We start from the raw sequence: 18,267 nt of genomic DNA on the forward strand, positions 1-18,267 counted from the left end.
TGATCACAGAATATTCTGAGTTGGAAAGGACCTACGAGGACCATCAAGTCCAACTCTTAGACGACTGGCCCGTACAGGGAGATTTACCACACCCCTTCAGAAGACAAAAAAAAAAGGAAATAGAAATGCAATCATCACTCCGATCATGCTGCAAACAATTCGTTCTCCTCTTCACTCTCTCCACAAACATATGCAGCAGCTGGGAGAACCAGCCTGTGCTCCACAAGAGAGCATTGGCAGCCAAAAAGCAAAGTACCTGCTCACATCTCCTAACTGGAAAAGTCCAAAACCGACAATGACTGACCTCATACCATGTCTGTAGGGGACTTAGCAATTAACAAATGCTTGGCAACTAACAAAGGACAAATTACCCAAGATCACTTGTTTTAGAAGGACCAGTCTAGACATTTTCAAATTGTACAACCAAAGGATCTTCAAGCCACCCATGCTCACATAAGACAACCATTCTAGTCTCTTAACAAATATCTGCAAACAGCAAAATGGGGAGAACAGCAAGGTATGAACAGGTAACACACAGTCACAGCATGTTTGCAAAATTAGGGAAGAAAATAATCAAATTTTAAAAATCTTCTGAGTTTCATAAAGGTATAGCACCTGTAATCTAAAAACCCATAATCTAACTACAATCTAAACAAAGCAAAATAGCCTAGTAGAAATTGTCAGGGCCAGTGGTTAAAGACAGCTCAGTTTTATTCTGTTTTTCTGACTGCATGACCTTACACAAATCACCTAATCACTGTGTGTTTCATTTTCCCCTTTTTGGAGAGAGGAATACTAATAATTTCCACCTTTGTAAAATGCTTTGAATACTGTCAGCAAATGGGCTACTATCAAAATATTCAGAGTAATGATGACTGGTTTAAAATCTATATTCTTTAAATGTAATACAATGTGAAGACTATGCTGTATTTTAAAATACATTCTAAAATTGCTTTTCTTTAGTAATCTACATTTTTAATAGCATAAACAGGAAAATATGTTCCTTTAAATTCTCAAATATTCAGTGTAGCAAATTTATTTTAGAAAGTTAAATTGAAATACATTATTAACACTTCAACAATGTTTCCTTGACAAACTATAAACGTCCATCCTTTTAACACAAAATGATTCAGCCATTACCAAAAATGACACTTCACTGCGAATGTCAAAGGGAAAAAGAATATTGAAACAGACTATGACCAGTGCACAAAACCCCCCAGAACACGGCTAATGATGTCTTATTTTCCTGTCATTTTTCTACTTCCCCACTACAATGAAACAGCTGCTATAACTACACTGCCTGCATTGAATAAAATGTCAGAAAATGCTAACTCTGCTGCAAGCATTCCCAATATTCTGGTAGAGGTGTGACTACAGTTATCATAATGAATCTCAGTTGTCTGGGTTTCTCTGCTCCTGCATTTCTTTAACCTACGAAAGAACAAACTTTTTTTTTTGTCTCTCATGCAAACTACTGGTTTCTTAGTATTCACAGCTTTAAAAGTATGTTTACCTGAACTTACTTACTTCTTTAGAAACAAGCTATAATGGCAAAGACTTTAAAAGTTAGGCAGCAAGGTTACAAGTTCTTAAGGCCCATCTCTCACACTCTAGGTACACAGCAGGGATGTTAAAGATTAATGAGCTTCACTTAATTAATTCACTTATTTCTAGATACCTTTTTAACTTTGGTAAGCATCTCCTACCTCCAAGCCTCACAGAAGGTATTCAGTCTAGAAAACAGGATAGGATGGGCTCTCCTAGGTTTCAGTTACATCCAGATGCCAGAACTGCCTTCTGAGGACGAGGCAGTGAAATTTCAGATTAAGTGATTTCATGTCAAACATAAGGGTGCCAAAACCTGGATGGAGCGTGAATTATGTGTGAAATTGTGAACCTATTAAAATTAGTGGGTAAAATTCTTGACTTGAGTGCAGTCATCACACTACCCACATGAGGCAAGAGGACCAGTGCCTCCTGGGTGACAGCAGTTCATGTATTGTGTGATGCCCACTAGTCATTTCACCTCTGAGTGTTTCAACCTCTCCATGGTAAAATGGGGACACAGTGACTACTCACAACTGCAACAAGTGATGAGAATGAGCAACTGAAAACACTGCTGAATGCTGCAACTGGAATCCTGGAAGTCTAGCATCTACAAATTCATGCTGGGAACTTTACAATGCTTTTTAACACAGAAAGGAAAATTCATCGAAGTGAGACAGGGCTAGAGGGCATTGAAGGTTACCTCCTGAATTCCCTGGGGAGGTCAGCAACAAGGTAAGGCCTTTAGCAAGTGGGCAAGAGAAGTTAATTTAAACCCATTTTATGCTTCTTCTGGTGATTTCATGTTTCTTATCCTCCAAGTTCAGGGCAATGCACTGTGTGAAAGCACATGAAATGAAGAAACATTGAAGGAGTGCAGCACATGAGCCTTAGAGTCCAGCTTCCCTATTTACTCCTCTTTCTTCTTCCTGTCATCCTTTTCAGAAATCAATTTTTACTAAAAATGAAGCTGAGAAGGAATAATCTAACAATATCCAGTTCAACACTTTCTGGTATCCTATTTCTCAGGAGATTTTTAATGATCTATATTGATGTTTTCCTTCTATATGGAATATATTTCCTAAAAAGGTAAATGGTTGTTTCTGTAGTATATGAAAATAAACAGAGGAAAGAAATCCCAAAGTGATGGCTAGATCAGAACACATTTTACAAAAAAGCACAAATATTTTCTTTCAGCCAAGTACTTCTCTACTTCAATGGTTTTAAGTCTCCTGTCACAAACATAAAAAAACCCTCAAGCACTTGTTTAATTTACATATTTGTGTGTCAGTGGAAAAGACATGCATTCTGCTCTTGACAAATATCCACAAAACAACCTTCTTATCTTCCTTAAAACTTCTATTTCTCTTGATGTCTACAAAAAGCTTGTCAAAGTGGAGGGTGCTGATGTGCTGAACCATGCTACCTATCCTATGTCATCCAAGTTTCTGAGGCTGTGTAGGATAAAGGCTTTTCTTTTTCTTTTATAGTAATATCCAATTGTGGTCTTACACATTTAACTAGCACAAAATTAAACCTTAACTGCTGTATTAGTTCATCAGTGCATTCAGTATTCTTTAGATACAGTGTCAGTAATTGTATTGATTAAAAACATACAAAGGCATTTGGAATCAAATTATTGATCTGAACAAGACAGATTGATATGCTGTTTTTCACATTAATTCCATAATGCATTGGGAATAATCAGTACATAGAACATAAACATTGAGTTAATGTTCATCTGTGTGAACAGTAGATATTCTCCAATTAAACAGAGAAAGACTAATACTTTTAATTCCTGTCAATTACAACAAAATACGATTTTAATTGGAAAATAGTAAATATTTCATATTTGCAAATTTGTTTCATGTCTCCTTCTTACTTTCTACAGAGCTTGCTGCTGCCTAACTTGCTACTATTTAAACCAGGCCTGTTCACATTTTTTCTTATTGTTTTGAATTTAGCTCATCCTCCCTGATTAACTAGCAAGGGACAGACATTTCTAAACATACTCTGAGATGCTTCTGTTGCTAAATGAATCTTTATTGCAACTTGAGAAAAAAACTGGCTCCACAAATACACACAAAAGACTGCAATAATTAACCCAAGACGGGTATGGAGAGACAAAATTATTCCACCTGACATTTTCCCTAGCTAACCACATTTCTTTACAACCCAATTCACCATAGTATGTTTCTGAAAGAGATGACCTCTTTTTACCTCTCTCAGTATGTAGCCCAAGCTGTGTAAATTCTGTGATGTCTGGCTTTTAGGGGTATCACAGAACCAGCCCCGTCCTTGTGAAATGGAAGAGCACCTATTGTATTTTGTAATTTATCCCCTTTTTCCCATTTCTCTTTAATGTTAGTATTGATTTTCGCATTATTGCTACAAGTATTGTTTTGTCCAGCTGAAATTCTGTCCCTGCCAACTGTCAACCACTCACCCCCTTTTTAAACATAATCTCAAAATCTTATTTGGCTTAACTGACTCTTTACTGGCTCTTAGTGTAAAGGATAACAACTGTTGCACCACGTTAAGCAAATCACGGTGTGAAAATGCTGTTCCAGAGAAATTTACTTACCGCAATCCAAACCAGTCTGCCTGGAAATACTCAACGTACATAAAGTATTTCCTGCTAACTTGTGTTAAAACAGTGCCATGGTTCTTCCTGAGCCCAAATGTGCTTTGCTCTGGGAGCTAATGCTCCTACCATCTTCCTATTGCACAGCCACTCTCTCCTACCTCTGCTTCTGGTGTCACTGCTCAGGAGGCTCCAAGGTGGGCTGGGCCAGAAAATATGCTGGAGAGAAAAGTAACCACCTGAGCCATTCTGCAAAAGGCTACAAGAAAAGAATGGCATGAGAGAAGAGAAGGTGTTTCTTTAGGCTCCTTGGATTCATAAATTTGGTCAGCTACTAAAAAGAGTGAGGATGGACCAAGCAGTACTGGAGGTTTACAAAGACACAATCATAATTCTCCTGGTAAGCTACTGGCTTTTTCTCCATCAAGCTCAAGGTTATTATATAAATTGTTTATATATAATTTCATTTCCTAAGATGAAAACAAGTGTGTCTGAGTAATCCTAATTAAAAGCAGTGTAGTAACCTGTATTGGAAATAAGTTGAGGTTTTTAAAAATTTTTTTTGGAGCCTAAATTATGTATTCTTTTAATTTCTCTACTATTCAACTCAGCTACGTGCATCTGTATTTCCTCACTAACTGCTATCTTTAAGACAGCTGCACTACTGATGATAAAGCACACAAAGATCAAACACGTTCACAGTCTTGTGCCAAGCCTTCTTTCAGAAGGAAATTCACAAAAAGAATAAATAATGAAAGTCATAAATCATAAACCTCAACAGCACTTTCTCCTTAACCATCATGGGTGCTAACAGTCCTAAATACATTTTCAGCTCTGCTGTAGAGAGCTGACATTTTTGCCTCTGCAATTCTGACTCTGAATGGCTCTCAATGAGCCCCACAAACTGGATGCTTGTGGTGCTATTTGTGTGCAGCCAGCACAACAGGCTTCTGCTCTTGACTAGCTAACACAAGAAAAAGAACAAAATCACTGGACAGCTTTTTCCCACTATTTATTAACCTCTCAAATTTTTGTCATCCATACACAAGCAAGAAAAGATGCTGCTAAATGATCAGATCAGACACACTGATTACTTCTTACCAACTCAGAACTATAACTGACTTTGTGGAATACCAATTTCCAGCATGCATGGCAGGACAGGCAGTCAAAATGCTCTGTGAGAGATTATATGAGTGACTAGAAAGAATCTGATTTTAAGATCCCTGATCTAATTTTTCTGCCAAACTTGAGAAAATAATTACAAGATTCAAAAAAATTCCTTTTGCTGTTTCAAATATAAGTGCCAAATGTGTTACTTGTATACGCTTGACTTGTCTGAAGACATGAACCTTGAAAGGGACTATCTTTTTTCTCAGTATAATTACCCACTCTTTCTGCCTTTCAACTGAAAGAGATAAATGGAGCATATGTGCATGTTTTTTAGGGGTTGGGACAGAATCTCACAGAAAACACAGTCAAGAAGCAAAAGTCATCAAATATGATTCCACAGTATATATTATCAGACTGCCCTTGCCAGCACTGGCAGAGAAGGTAGTAGGCTGTGTCCTCAGAAAAGTGGAACTGAGAGTGATGCTCCTGTGGAAAGATGGTCCCACACCTAATTCACAATACTGGGTACTTTACAAATTTTAGTATTTTCTAGGAATTTCTGAAGGTTTTTTCCATTCTTTAGGTTATTTATGTAAACTATAACAGCAACACTCATGCAGCTAGACAACAGGAGTCTGAAAGGCAAAATGTCTCTTTACCCAAATTGCCTTCCCTGTGCTACCCCAAGCACCTCCATAGCCCTTTTGTCAGGTTGGTCAGATGGGTTAGTACTCGATTACACTGCTACACTTAAAGAGGTCAGCAGTGTGAGTTAGATCCCCTCCAAATTACAATTTTAACAAAGAAATATATATCACTTAGTTTTGCACTTTTCTATTGATTTCTGAACTTGTCATTCCACTTTCAGTGTCTCTTAGGATTATCACACCAAGGACTGATCACAATAAGCTCCTGTAAGAAATCTCATTAAAAAACACAAACAACCATGAATCTCATGCCTTATGATGTTCTAAGTAAACCAGCATCTTTCTGTCTGACAGTCACTCTATTTTTTCTCTGACTGAAAGCTCTTTGTAGCAGAGGACTCCATCCCTACTTTGCATCACAGCACTTAAAACAAACAAGAATTGCAAGGCTTTAGAATGCACACAAATTGGAATAAAGTCAGAATAAAAATAAGAATAAAAATTAAAGGGCAACAGAAGTGGAGAGCATCAAAATAACAATGATAACAATTTAAGGGGACTCTTCATTTAAAGAAGTGGAGATCATATATATTAATATTCATATGAAAAAGTCATGAAACTAAAAACTCATATAGATTAGCTCTAGCATTGACTTGAGTATATGGATTATTCTGCTGGTAACAGAGGAAGTCTCTCTCCTTCCCATACCACTCATTTTTCATCTTTTCAGTCCTCCCTCATAATAAAACCCACACTACCCTGACTTGAATCTTCCAGGTAGTTTCACTGACTCAGAAAGTCACTGCAGCTCTCAAAGCAGGATACAAATGCAGACACTTTTCCAAGCTCAGTGTTCCGTTCCTGAGTCAAGGGCAGTAGCTGCTTCTGCAATGTTTTACAGCTGTGACAGGAAAGGGAGGCTTCCTCTTTAGGTGCTGACAACTCAACTGCATTATGTTACTGGACACTAGTCACTATTTTTCCCATTATTCACCTTCTTTGAAGAGATAAATGTGGCAACTTGTTTATATTTTAAAACTGAAATATACCTACATATATTTAGTACTCTGATGTTACTGCTCTTAGAAAACAAGGATGAAATTTAAAACAGAGTATTCCCTCAGGTCCTGTAGCCTGCAAAATTCTGCATTTGTTTACAAAAAGTGTAATGCATCCACAAAGTCTTGCATCCATCTCTTACCACTCCCACTGTCGTCACACACAGCTCTATTTATCATTAGAACCACGAACCACCACAACGAAAACTCCTCAAATAGACAGAAAGACCATATTTTTTTCATCCAAATTCATGAAAGGGCTTCAGGGATCCTTGAAATGAATCAAGTATGCACTGAAGAGAACTAAGTTATCTTGACACGTACACAGGTAAATACACAGCAACCTGGACCAAGGATTCTTGGTCCACAAGTGCAGTGCTACTTGTTCCTGTATAGTACCAGATCAAATGAGAATCTCTCCCCACATCTGCAGGTCTCATACTGGGGCTACTCTGGCTAGTTCTGTATCAGTCTGCTCAATCATATGATTAGACACAGCAGAAGAAACCATTTCCAGTAGAAATTGTCATTAGGACCTCCAGAATTCAGGGTATACAATGAAATCATGGATCACAGATATTTCACAAGTTATTGGGAGCTGATTGTGTAACAGAATATGGGGTGCTGCAAGCTTCCTCTGAGGTATTGCTATTCACAAAGACATTCAGGAGGGAAGTCTACCACTGTATATCATCTGCCTGGCTGAAACTGGAGATATCCAACCTTCCCTGGTGGTTCTGCAACAATTTAGTTTATGCAAAGTCTACTTATGAAACTCACCAGACTTACTAACAATTTTGTTTACATTACTGCCAACATATAAAGACCTTCACATTTTTCATGCTTATGTTCCTTACTAACATATGAAAAATGTATTTTTCACAGGCTCCTACTCATCTCACACTCCTGTCTTTGTTATCTCCCCTGCCATAAGCTGTCATCATGTGACATTGCCAGAGACTATATATATGCAGAGCCTCTGCACTAGCCAAATTGTTACAGACTGTGATAATGATGAAACCCTAAGCACTTTCACTTAGAGCAAAATGAAGAACTTGAACAGACCTCTAGGCAAATTACTTTCATATATGTGAAATTGGTGCCAAAATATTAGAGCAGCCCCTAAACATAATGGGTACAGTCAGGACTGCACAAAGATGTTATTAGAAATATTTGCATGTAGTGCTTTCACACTATCACTTCAAAAACAGAAAAGGGAATTATTTTTTAACCCTATGCAAATATTGTATAGGAGAACTGCCTGGTGCAGAGCCCAAGCAAGAAAACAAATCAATGCACATCTATCACTGGGCAGCTATACAGAAAATAAGTCATCCTCTAACACAGTTTTCATGTGTATGTTGGAGATGCTACAACTTTCAAACAAACACCTTGTAATTACACTTTGATAGAACACTGCCTGCTTTCCTCTTTTTTTTTTTTTGGCTCACAATTTCATGAGCATGTGAAACATTTCCCTTAGAATTCTCCTAATGCTATATCAAATTCCACATTTGATAATATAGTGAATATGTTAAACGATAAGCTTTCCTTTCGGTCATCTGGGAAAAGTAAATTGAAATATAGGGAAATTAGAAGTAAAATGATTGTGTTTATTGCTAGAGTAGCTAACATGGTGAATGAACATGATTATTACTGGTGTCTTGTGTGGGTTTTTCAAGCAGAACGTTGTGAATTGCAATGTCATATTTACAAACAGTATACCTTCAAATGTCCAGAGCTACATGTAAGTGCTTGAAAATCGAAACAAATGAATATTCATTTGCCTGGTAAATTGCAATATTTTGAGGATTAACTCCTGATTATGCCCTGCTCTCTCCACTGAAAGATCTTTACAATACAATTGCATTAACGGCATTTAGATGATAAAAAGGAAAATAATGTTTTCCCAATCAACCCAATTATTTAAATACATAAAAATCAACATGGTACCTATGTCTTTTTGAAAATTAAGTAAAGAAAATGAATCTATATTTTACCACATTGAATTAGCAAGGAAAGAAGATAGATGAAAAGGTGACTTTGACAGAAGTATTGCAGCACATTCTATAGGAGCTTTGGCATACAAAATACCTTAAAATAAATCACTTCCAATAAGCTTCCAATCTAGAAGATGTGCAGACATTACTTGAAAAACATAAAGGGGATGTTTCAACCTGTAAGGTTCACAAACTCAATCTATGTGTTTTTCGAATATTACTTCGTGCACAAGGGGGAGCTCCTGCAACTCTTTAGCACAATAAAAACCCGAAGACAATATAGGGAACATAATGGAAATACAGCATGAGAGATTTCAGAAAAGAACAGACATTCTTCACCCAATAGCAAGAATTACTGTATGAATTTGCACAACTTAATCTGCTTTTGTCTTCTGTGTTCAGCATGGATTCCTCAGATTCAAGGAGATGAAAAGCACTTTTCCCCTTACAGGATGTACACTCTCAATGAAGGAGCAAACTTACATACGTTTTAAACAGTCACTGAGGCGAAGCTGTAAAAAAGAAAGGCAGCATGGTTTTTGAGGTAGGACGTTGTTTTAATGTAGTGTGTCACAGCAAAAATATATTTGAGCAGGTAATCAAAGTCTGTACCATAACAAACACAGATAAGAGGACTTCATTAACACTGCTCAGTCAGCCCCCATTCTTGAAACACTCTGCTTTTGAGCACTTAATTGTTTAGCCTTCTTCTCAAGCAGAATTTTGTGTGGCTTCTTGAGGATGTGGGGGTTCTTTCAGCAAACCGCAATATGGAGATTCCATTATGGAAAAGAATATAAAATTTCAGCTTGGATCATTAGCAGGGTTAGAATTTTTTTACTATCTACTACTTGAATAAATAACTTACAAATCACAAATTTCTCTTCTTCCTGTGTATCATTTTTATGCTTCAAGGCATCCACAGTTTGCAAAGGAGTTTAAGACATTTGCTGATTGCAGAAAATAGCATTCAGCACCACAGTCCATAAGGGAGTGGAGATTCATGCTCTCAATGGGGCTGTCCTCTGTTCTTATTCCTTTGTCTCCACAACTCATTCCTCCAGTACCCTCTTCTTTCAAACTATCTTATATCTCGCATTTCCAGAGCAGATGGGCTATTTCTTGTTCCTGCCTGGGTACCAGTAAAGGGTGTAAAAGAACAGGGGAGAGAACTCTGGCTTTCAGTCAGTGTCTGGCTTTATATTATCAAAATATTCCTCTAGCAACTAAAAGAAGCTCTTGAGAGAAACCCCACATGGTTAAACATTGAGACAGGAATGCCCAAGCAGCCCAGGAGCAAAGACAGTGTGGGAATTCTGCACATAAAATGCTCACAGCCTGAGTGCACAGGTTTGTAGTGAAACTGCACCAAGCCTCTGGTGAGCCAGTTTCAGCTGACATTTTTCAATGTTTAACACTGCGGTTATTTTTTAGGGGCTCACAAATGGTACACTCCTTACTGTATGAACAACCCCCAAAAGTCAAGCCTCTAGTCCAAAGGACAGGATTCCTAGTGTATAACTGGAAAAAGCTATTTAGTATGTGCTATGTATTTTCCTCCAGCTCAATGTCAGACAGGTTTGATCCATTTCAATTTAAAAATCAGCCACGAGCATACTCTCAGCATGGAGAATTCAGTGTAAACAGAGAAAAAGCGGCCAAACTGTAAGAAGAGTGTCCTGTAGTGGGAAGCATCACGCAACCCTGCTGCCAGCTCTGCTGGTAATATATGGAACCAGGACCACTACCTATTCTGTCTGCACACTGGAACCCGACCTCCCCTGCGTTCTAAGTACTCTTCTGTATCTCTTCCAAAAATGTATTTGAAATTATTATTGATTTTGTAATTTTGGCTTTAGGGTTACATTCATCTCTCATATGCAACTCTACCCCATGGGGAATTTTCAAAAACTAGAGTGAGAGAGACCAGTGCACAGATATATTGGTCTGTCCTAGTTTAAAAGACCAACGCTCTGTCGTTTTCCCTTACATAAGACAGCATTAAATCGACTTTGTTTCCATTCCCCAAAATATAACTGAGAACAGTAGTATACTCTCTCTCAGTATTTTATGCTCAATTTAACTCCTATATTGCATTAAATGATGTGCAATAATGTAACCCGAAATGCAAATGAATTCACATTTGGTAAAAAGAATCTCTTTGTTGCCTTCTCCTAATAGAAATAATTTTTTTGTAGATTTTAATGAACTAGAAAAACCAAACATCCCCATATGGTGAGAAAATTCCAAAGCGTGTATTCAAAGAAAAATCTTATGTTACTCATCAAAAACTAATAGATGTGACAGGAGAAAAAAATTAAGCTATGAAAATGAAACTCAAATTAATTAGCAATTATGGAAGAACATCTATTACAGTACTTGGAAAAGACTCACCACGCGCTAAAAAAGAAAAACATGCATTTCATATTTCCAGAGTGGAATACATGAAATTTCATTTGAAGCAAATTACTTACAGTTATAAACTTCCCTGGAAAATTAAAACAACACATACATACCTTGAAATGAATGCTTCATGATGAGAACTACCGAAGATGTTATCTCTTTCTGTCCTAGAGTGTAATGCCTTCTTACTATATGAAAGATTTTGAGGAACTTCCTCCTAATTTCAGAAGGTTCCCCACTCAGTCTTTTTCTGGACATTACAGAGTAGTCTGTGGGTCTCTTCGAGCTGTATTTGCTGTCTGCCTCACAGGTATTATTCTGGCCATCTAAAGTAGTCTAAAGATGTCCTGCTAACATTTCCCTTTCCCTGGATGAATGCCCTTCCCTGAAACACCTGCCATTTTGGGAGTCATGCATCACCCTAAAAATAAGCAAAATATGGAAAATCTAGAAATACAGTGCAGTTTTCTGGTATCCTGATTTTTGGTTTTGAAAAGCTGGCAATAACTCTGGGAATTTGGCCCTGGAATTCCAGTAACTCCCTGATGGTTCAAACCAGACTGCAGGGCATGAAGGGCAACAGACATTTTGTGTAAGCACTGTAACAGTTGCATGGTTTGAAACTGCAGGAATGGAGTTTGCAAGCAGTAAACAAAATACTTGGGTATTTATCTCTGCTGCATTTACCTTTCACTGAACATAATTAAAGACAGCTGTGGCCCTATGGAGAAAACACAGAACTAGAATTCAAGGACCATTTCTATGCTGTGTAGCTTCTTCTGCCACGTTCGCCAGGTGGTGACAAGTACTTGTCACGTATTTACTCACTCAGCTTCTCTCCAAAGAAATGTGTACAGTGTGGGAGGGAGAAGGGTGTCTGTTTTATACACATCTTGTATAGGAAGATAATATGGTTTGCAAAGGACTCTGTTCTTGCAAAAGTCACTAAACAGTTTGAGCCTGCCCTAGCCAAGTTCTGTCTCCTACCCAAGAAATTATTTTGTGCAGGAAGAGTTCTGTTGCGCTAGAAAAGCCCAGCTATTGGCAAATGTATTAATCATTAAATTTTACTCAGTTTCTAAAATACGCTGTACCTAAGAGTGTTTACCACCCTTAGCTGAGCATCACTTCCCATTACTATCTCACCTCCTATGGCAGACAGATATTTCTACCTTTTTACCTTTACCTGTTACTTCTATTTGCCTCAGAAAACACAAAAACATCCTTTAGTTTGAATTCTGCACCTGGTGCTTTCCTTGAGAAGCCAAGCAAGACCCCTGACCTGCCTTAACTCCAAGTGTGCCGCTGAAATGCCAATAACCTAAAGAAGCACTTAGACATAAATCATAACTGTTATGTAAAATGCTTACAGAATCCAAGGTGCTATCTAAGTATCTAAGAATAATTACTCAGTGCATGGAAAAATGTTTATGATCCTACAGGATAAGGTTGTGTCCGGAAGTAGTGTAGCATTAGTGAGTAAGACTCTAGGAATAGGAACTGCATACTGTAACATGTATACATTAAATAAAACCTGATCGTGACAATTAAGAAAGGTCAGTACCCTTGAGGAAGCAGGACAGACAGACAGGGAGAGGTGGAAGTAGTTATTTTTGCATTAAGGAAACACACTAAAATACGCCTTGTCTTCAGCTGCTGTCAAGATACGCTTTTTGTGCAACAAAAATACATTTAACCTTTTAAAGCCATCACACAAATGCATCCAGTTAAACTCCTGTGTCCAGAAAAAAGGCATTGAAGCATCTGTTTATTCCTGTAACTTTTCTACTCATGCCATACAGAAATTCTAGAAGTTATCAATCTTTGCAGCAACGCCTGACACTATTCCTGCCCACTATTATTCTATATATATACTATATCCCACTATTGAAACTGGCACAGAAATATTCATGAGTTCTTTCATGTGGGCCCTCATCTGGTGAGGCTGAAGGCACAGAACTATTTTACAAAGGAGAACTGGGATGTAAAGCTGCTCTCTGAACATAGGAGAAAATTCACCCTGAGCAAAGGGCCAGAACAATGCCTATGCATCAGTTCAGACTCAGTTAAGCCTTAAAATAGGATTTAATAATGAATTTTATGATCCACTGGTTATCCACTGGTCTTGTGATAGTGCTGCTTTTCTTCCTCACCCTCAGCACTCTTCCAACAAAGGCCAGGAAACCAGACTGTAACACAAACTTCAGCAGCAGTACACTTGGTAATAATCCTGAACCAGCTGCTTTCTTCAGTTAAATGATACAATGTCTAAGGCATTCTTATAATTTGTATACTGTACTCAAGTGCATCAACCATTTGCACTCAGTTACTTTCAATTCAATGCTGCACTTTTGCATTTTTCATAACCTCCCCCTCCAGCAAAAAAAGGGCAAAACTGTGTGTGATTTACCTTATTACAATTTTTAGAAACTTGGCAAAGAGCACTGCTTGACATACTGTCTTTATCTGGCATTCCTAAAAAAAGAATACAGAACATAAATACATACTGTACATTCTTTAAGTGACAGCGAAGATACTTATCAGTAGAATAGGGAACCTGAGGGTTCAGTACTTTGATAACACACACATTAATCTGCGATTTTTAAAGAGCAAAACATGTATTCAGAAAGAAGTTTCCTTAGTAAACACAAAAAAGACAAAAAGCTAATTTGTGTCAATATTTTAAACAGCTTGCTAAGCACAGCACTTTTTCAAAACTTAATATCTGAAGCATGTATACAGGAGTTATTTATGCTTTTTCATTTAACATTACCTGTCTCTCAGTACATGGCAGTAAAATGTGACATTGAGTTTGCACTAATTAGCAATGCTATGCTATGCTATGCCATTATCCTGCAAAGAAAACATACTGAACATGTAACATAGGGGACAAAATTTGCAGATGCAATTGCTAGCCATCAGATATTGTCCTGCTTGGCATCTAGATAATCCCTAGCAAATAAACAGAAGTGTTTTGATTTACGTAAGTGATGAATTCCAAAGGCTGCCCTTGGATTCATGTGTACAGCACTATCCCACAGCTTGACAGGTTCTCATGAGGCAGAGACGTAACCAAAATTATTTAGCTATGTAACAAAGGTTAGAGAGCAGCATGTTTACTGCAAGCTCAAGCACTAACCTAGATTCTACAGCCAGTTGTGTAGCCCATCCTAACTAAAAAAATTGAGACAGTTTGTTATATTTATTTTACTAGCAGGACTCATGGCCATGTTCCATGGAATTCATGTAACACAAGTAGTAAAATGCTACACGACATCATCCACTATGTTTTAGCCAACAGGCAGATATTTATACAGCTCTGTAAACACTTGTATACAGTTTGGAAGGCAGTTAGGCAAGTTCCAAAGTGTTTTCTACTACATGCAGTTAGTTATACTACTGCAGTTGTAATACCAAACTGAACTGAATTTTTAAAGTTCAACACCCAAACCCAGAGAATCTCCATCTCTCCCTCTCTTTCCTTTTCTTGTTTGCTTGCCCACCACCTGATATCTAATTTCTCATACTTACTGTCATTGTTGGAGCCAGTTTCCATAACACCATAAGGAGGAGTGAGAAGTCCAGACATATACTGTCGATATTTCTGAAAGACAGCGATGGCACATTCGGTCAGGTACGGATGTATGAAGCCATTCAAGGGAATATGTGCTATTTACATTTGTGTATGTCCAGCCTTGTGCTTCTCATGCACACATGAAATATGAGGCAATCAAACGTCTTGACTCTACAAGGTCTGCGTTCTTGACTGGAGCACACACTGCTTTTGTTTCATCCAAAGTTGTGCTAAACCAGTTCCCTCTTTCCTCTTCCCCAAAGCATGACTTTAAGGGTACTAATAAATCAATATTTTACTTAGCTGTGTGATTTCCCACAAAGACTGTTTTAAAGCTCATTTGAAATTACACCACTCATCTGAACTCAAACTAGAAACCTACTTTATTACAGGAATGGAGGCAAGCTAAGGGTTCATAAAAATCACGTATAACAACAGTTTTGGTGTCAGATTTGAAATATACAGGATGTTTTGTGAAAACTCTGAACATTGAAATCCAAGACACTAATTTTGGTTTTCAGAAGCTACAAGGCTATGAAACACACAAACCAAACACCTCATATTATGTATATCCTCACACAAAAACTGTATTAGCAGATGAAACTTTGTAACTGTAAAAATAATGTCCCTTATACCACTATAAGCTACATAATTGTAACTGATGTCAGCAACTGGTATTTTTCTTCAGTGAATGCTGATGACACCATCAGTAAGGTTCAAAGCTCTGTCTAAGGCTTAGGAAATTCACAGAAGCTACAAAAATAACACCAAAGGAAAATAATTGTCCTTTTATCAAATACAAATCATTCAATGAATAAGAGACACATTTTTATTTCCAATCACACTATATTACTGTCATGGTTAAGGATAAACAATTATAACTCCCTTTTGAAACTGCCAGAAAACAAGCCTGTGCAACAGGGATGCTGATGTTCAGCGTAAATAGAATGCGTCATACAGTCCTTCGGGTGTGCAGTGAGCTCAACGTGAACAATCAACCAGCAGAAATTCATGCAGGTTTCAACTAAGCACACATAATAATTGAGACAGAGAATGTCCCTTATAGTGCAATTTTAATTTAAAAGTTTTATCCTTTGCTCTACGGAGTTTGGGTGTACTCACTTTTAAAATGTTGCCTGCTGAATTTAACAACGCTTGAATTATCCTTTATACATTTCTTTTTCTTGGAAATGGAAATGAAAATATCATAAATTCTAGCACTAAAGACTGAATGTCTTGCACTCTAAATAATAACAAAAGCTACAAAGATTACATTAATCTTAATAATCCAATCCTATTTTTAGACAAGCTATTACATCGTAAAGTTTAGTAACATATTATTTAAATCTCACTCATAATCCAGCTGAATACTCATAGAAGCAAATCTATGCTATATCCCTGGTCAGTCACACAAAAATGCTATTTCATTTGAGGATAAAACTCTCCTATTTTCTTTCCCAAACCATTCAGTTTCCTATATTCTGCATCCAGTCCCATGCCTGGAACTCAACGAGAGGAAGAACATAAGAAAGAATTATTTTCTCAGTTCAATTAGTAAATCACACATATAAACTGAGGGAAAAAAGTCATTTTGGTTGGCCAAATGAAAAAAAAAAAAAAAATGAAAGTGTGTCCCAAGGGGCTGAAATAACATTTTATTCAAACAGTAGATAAATGCTTTGTTCTACCTTCTACTGAGTTTGGTCTTGAAATGTGATTTTTAGATGGAAAATTGCAATGTTTCATTTGGAACAAGATAAAACCAAATTGTATAGATGTTTTTCTCTTCTTCTTCATCATCATTCAGCTGATATTAATTTCTTCATTTTGTTTTTCCCAAAATAGCATTTTCCCAGAAATACTAGTCCACATTTAAGCCACTTTTATAAGGAACTTCAATTGTGGGAAGAGAGTAATTTTATCTTTTATTTCCTATACCATGTCCACAGCCATCATATACTGCATGGCCTTTTTTTTCTGGTTAATTCTCTAGTATTTTTCCTGATTACTATTCTCATGAGGCAAAACATAGAACACAGCATACAATTTCCAAAAGATATGAGGGCACAGCTTCAGAAAAAACCTACAGGCAGAGTAAGCCAGAATTACATATACAACTTAAGAGGAGGCATCTAATCCCATTCAGGCACACCTCATGCTCAGGACACCAAAGTTCACCAGGAACAAAAGCAGAGACTCCTGATAGATAACACAGGATTTCGGTACCACTCCCAAAGATGTCAGCTCTGTCACGTTCTGCATGAAGGTCCCACTCTGCCCTGGGATAAGTGCACTTATGAGTCTGATACAGCCAACCCTGTGAGCAGTGTTGCCTGTGAAGGAGTTCAAACAGCATTACCAGAAGAGGAATTAATTCAAGGCATGCCCTCAGAAATCTCAGTTGCTCATACTCCTCCAGGGCACCTCTGTATAAATGAAACTTCCTTCTATATCTGGGTATCTGAAGGGAGGGCTGATACAACTGCCTACACATGGTCTCTCATGAGGATATCTCAGTGGGTGTGGGCTGACATAAAAGGTATAATTTATGCCTAAACTTGTGTCACCTCATCAGCCAAATTAAATGTCAAGGGAAACTCATTTCAAGGAGTCAGGGAAACACTGTTTGCTGGGAAACCTAAGCATGTGAAGACAGACCTAAGTAATTGCATAAAGATTTGCCAGTATCACATGGAATAATGAAGTTCCAGGCATGAGATCTCTGAAAGCTCAGATAATGAGACCTATCTTGTTACCGTAATGTCTCTAAATGAAAATAAAATTCAGTAAGTTAAATTATACTCATAGGTGGCATTTAAAACCATCCTGAAGATTAACAGACTAGATATTTACAAAAGGCTTTTGCAAAGGTATTCCACAGGTGGTATGAAGCCTGGAAAGGCTTTCCTTTTGAGAGATAGCAACAATTATGAAATCATCATACGCTTGTTTATTACCAGAAGTCCTCAAGTTTTGTAAATCCAACATGATAGCAGTTTTTAAAGCTACATTCAATGACCTATTCACTCTGCCTTCAGATTTCTACCAATTTATAAACTCTATCATGTAACAGCTTAAATAATAGACAATTCCTGCATCTAATCTGACAGCAAAAGTAATAAAGACAGTATTTTTTTTCCAGTTGCTGACTGTCTTATACTCATGCAGTGGTGAAAATTAACACGTTTTGACCTTTTCAGCTACTGCTATGGCCTAAAGCAAAGACAGCTACTGACAAGGAACAGTTGGGTAGAGGAGAAAAGGAAGAAACAGAATCACACGCTTGCCTTACTGGGAAGGTGTGGGGGAATGGTTTCTAAGGCCACTCACTGTCAGGTTTTTCAGT

The 18,267-nt window shown here is 37.5% G+C and overlaps 1 protein-coding gene across 3 annotated transcripts in view; it reads right to left on the reverse strand.

Moving 5' to 3' along the window:
• The window catches only part of RAPGEF4 (Rap guanine nucleotide exchange factor 4), a gene marked incomplete at both ends in the record, with an annotated part of 154,149 nt that overhangs the window by 64,945 nt on the left and 70,937 nt on the right, over positions 1 to 18,267 (reverse strand). For 2 of the 3 annotated variants that reach the window (XM_082284685.1, XM_082284684.1), the window contains 2 exons: positions 13,758 to 13,822; positions 14,879 to 14,951. The exons of the other annotated variant lie outside the window; for it this stretch is intronic. In XM_082284685.1, the coding sequence (XP_082140811.1) occupies positions 13,758 to 13,822; positions 14,879 to 14,951 (138 nt within the window). The remainder of the gene's footprint in view (positions 1 to 13,757; positions 13,823 to 14,878; positions 14,952 to 18,267) is intronic. 3 annotated transcript variants of the gene reach the window in all.

Source organism: Coloeus monedula (genome assembly GCF_965178545.1).
Source record: "Coloeus monedula genome assembly, chromosome: 7".
Classification (NCBI taxonomy): domain Eukaryota; kingdom Metazoa; phylum Chordata; class Aves; order Passeriformes; family Corvidae; genus Coloeus; species Coloeus monedula.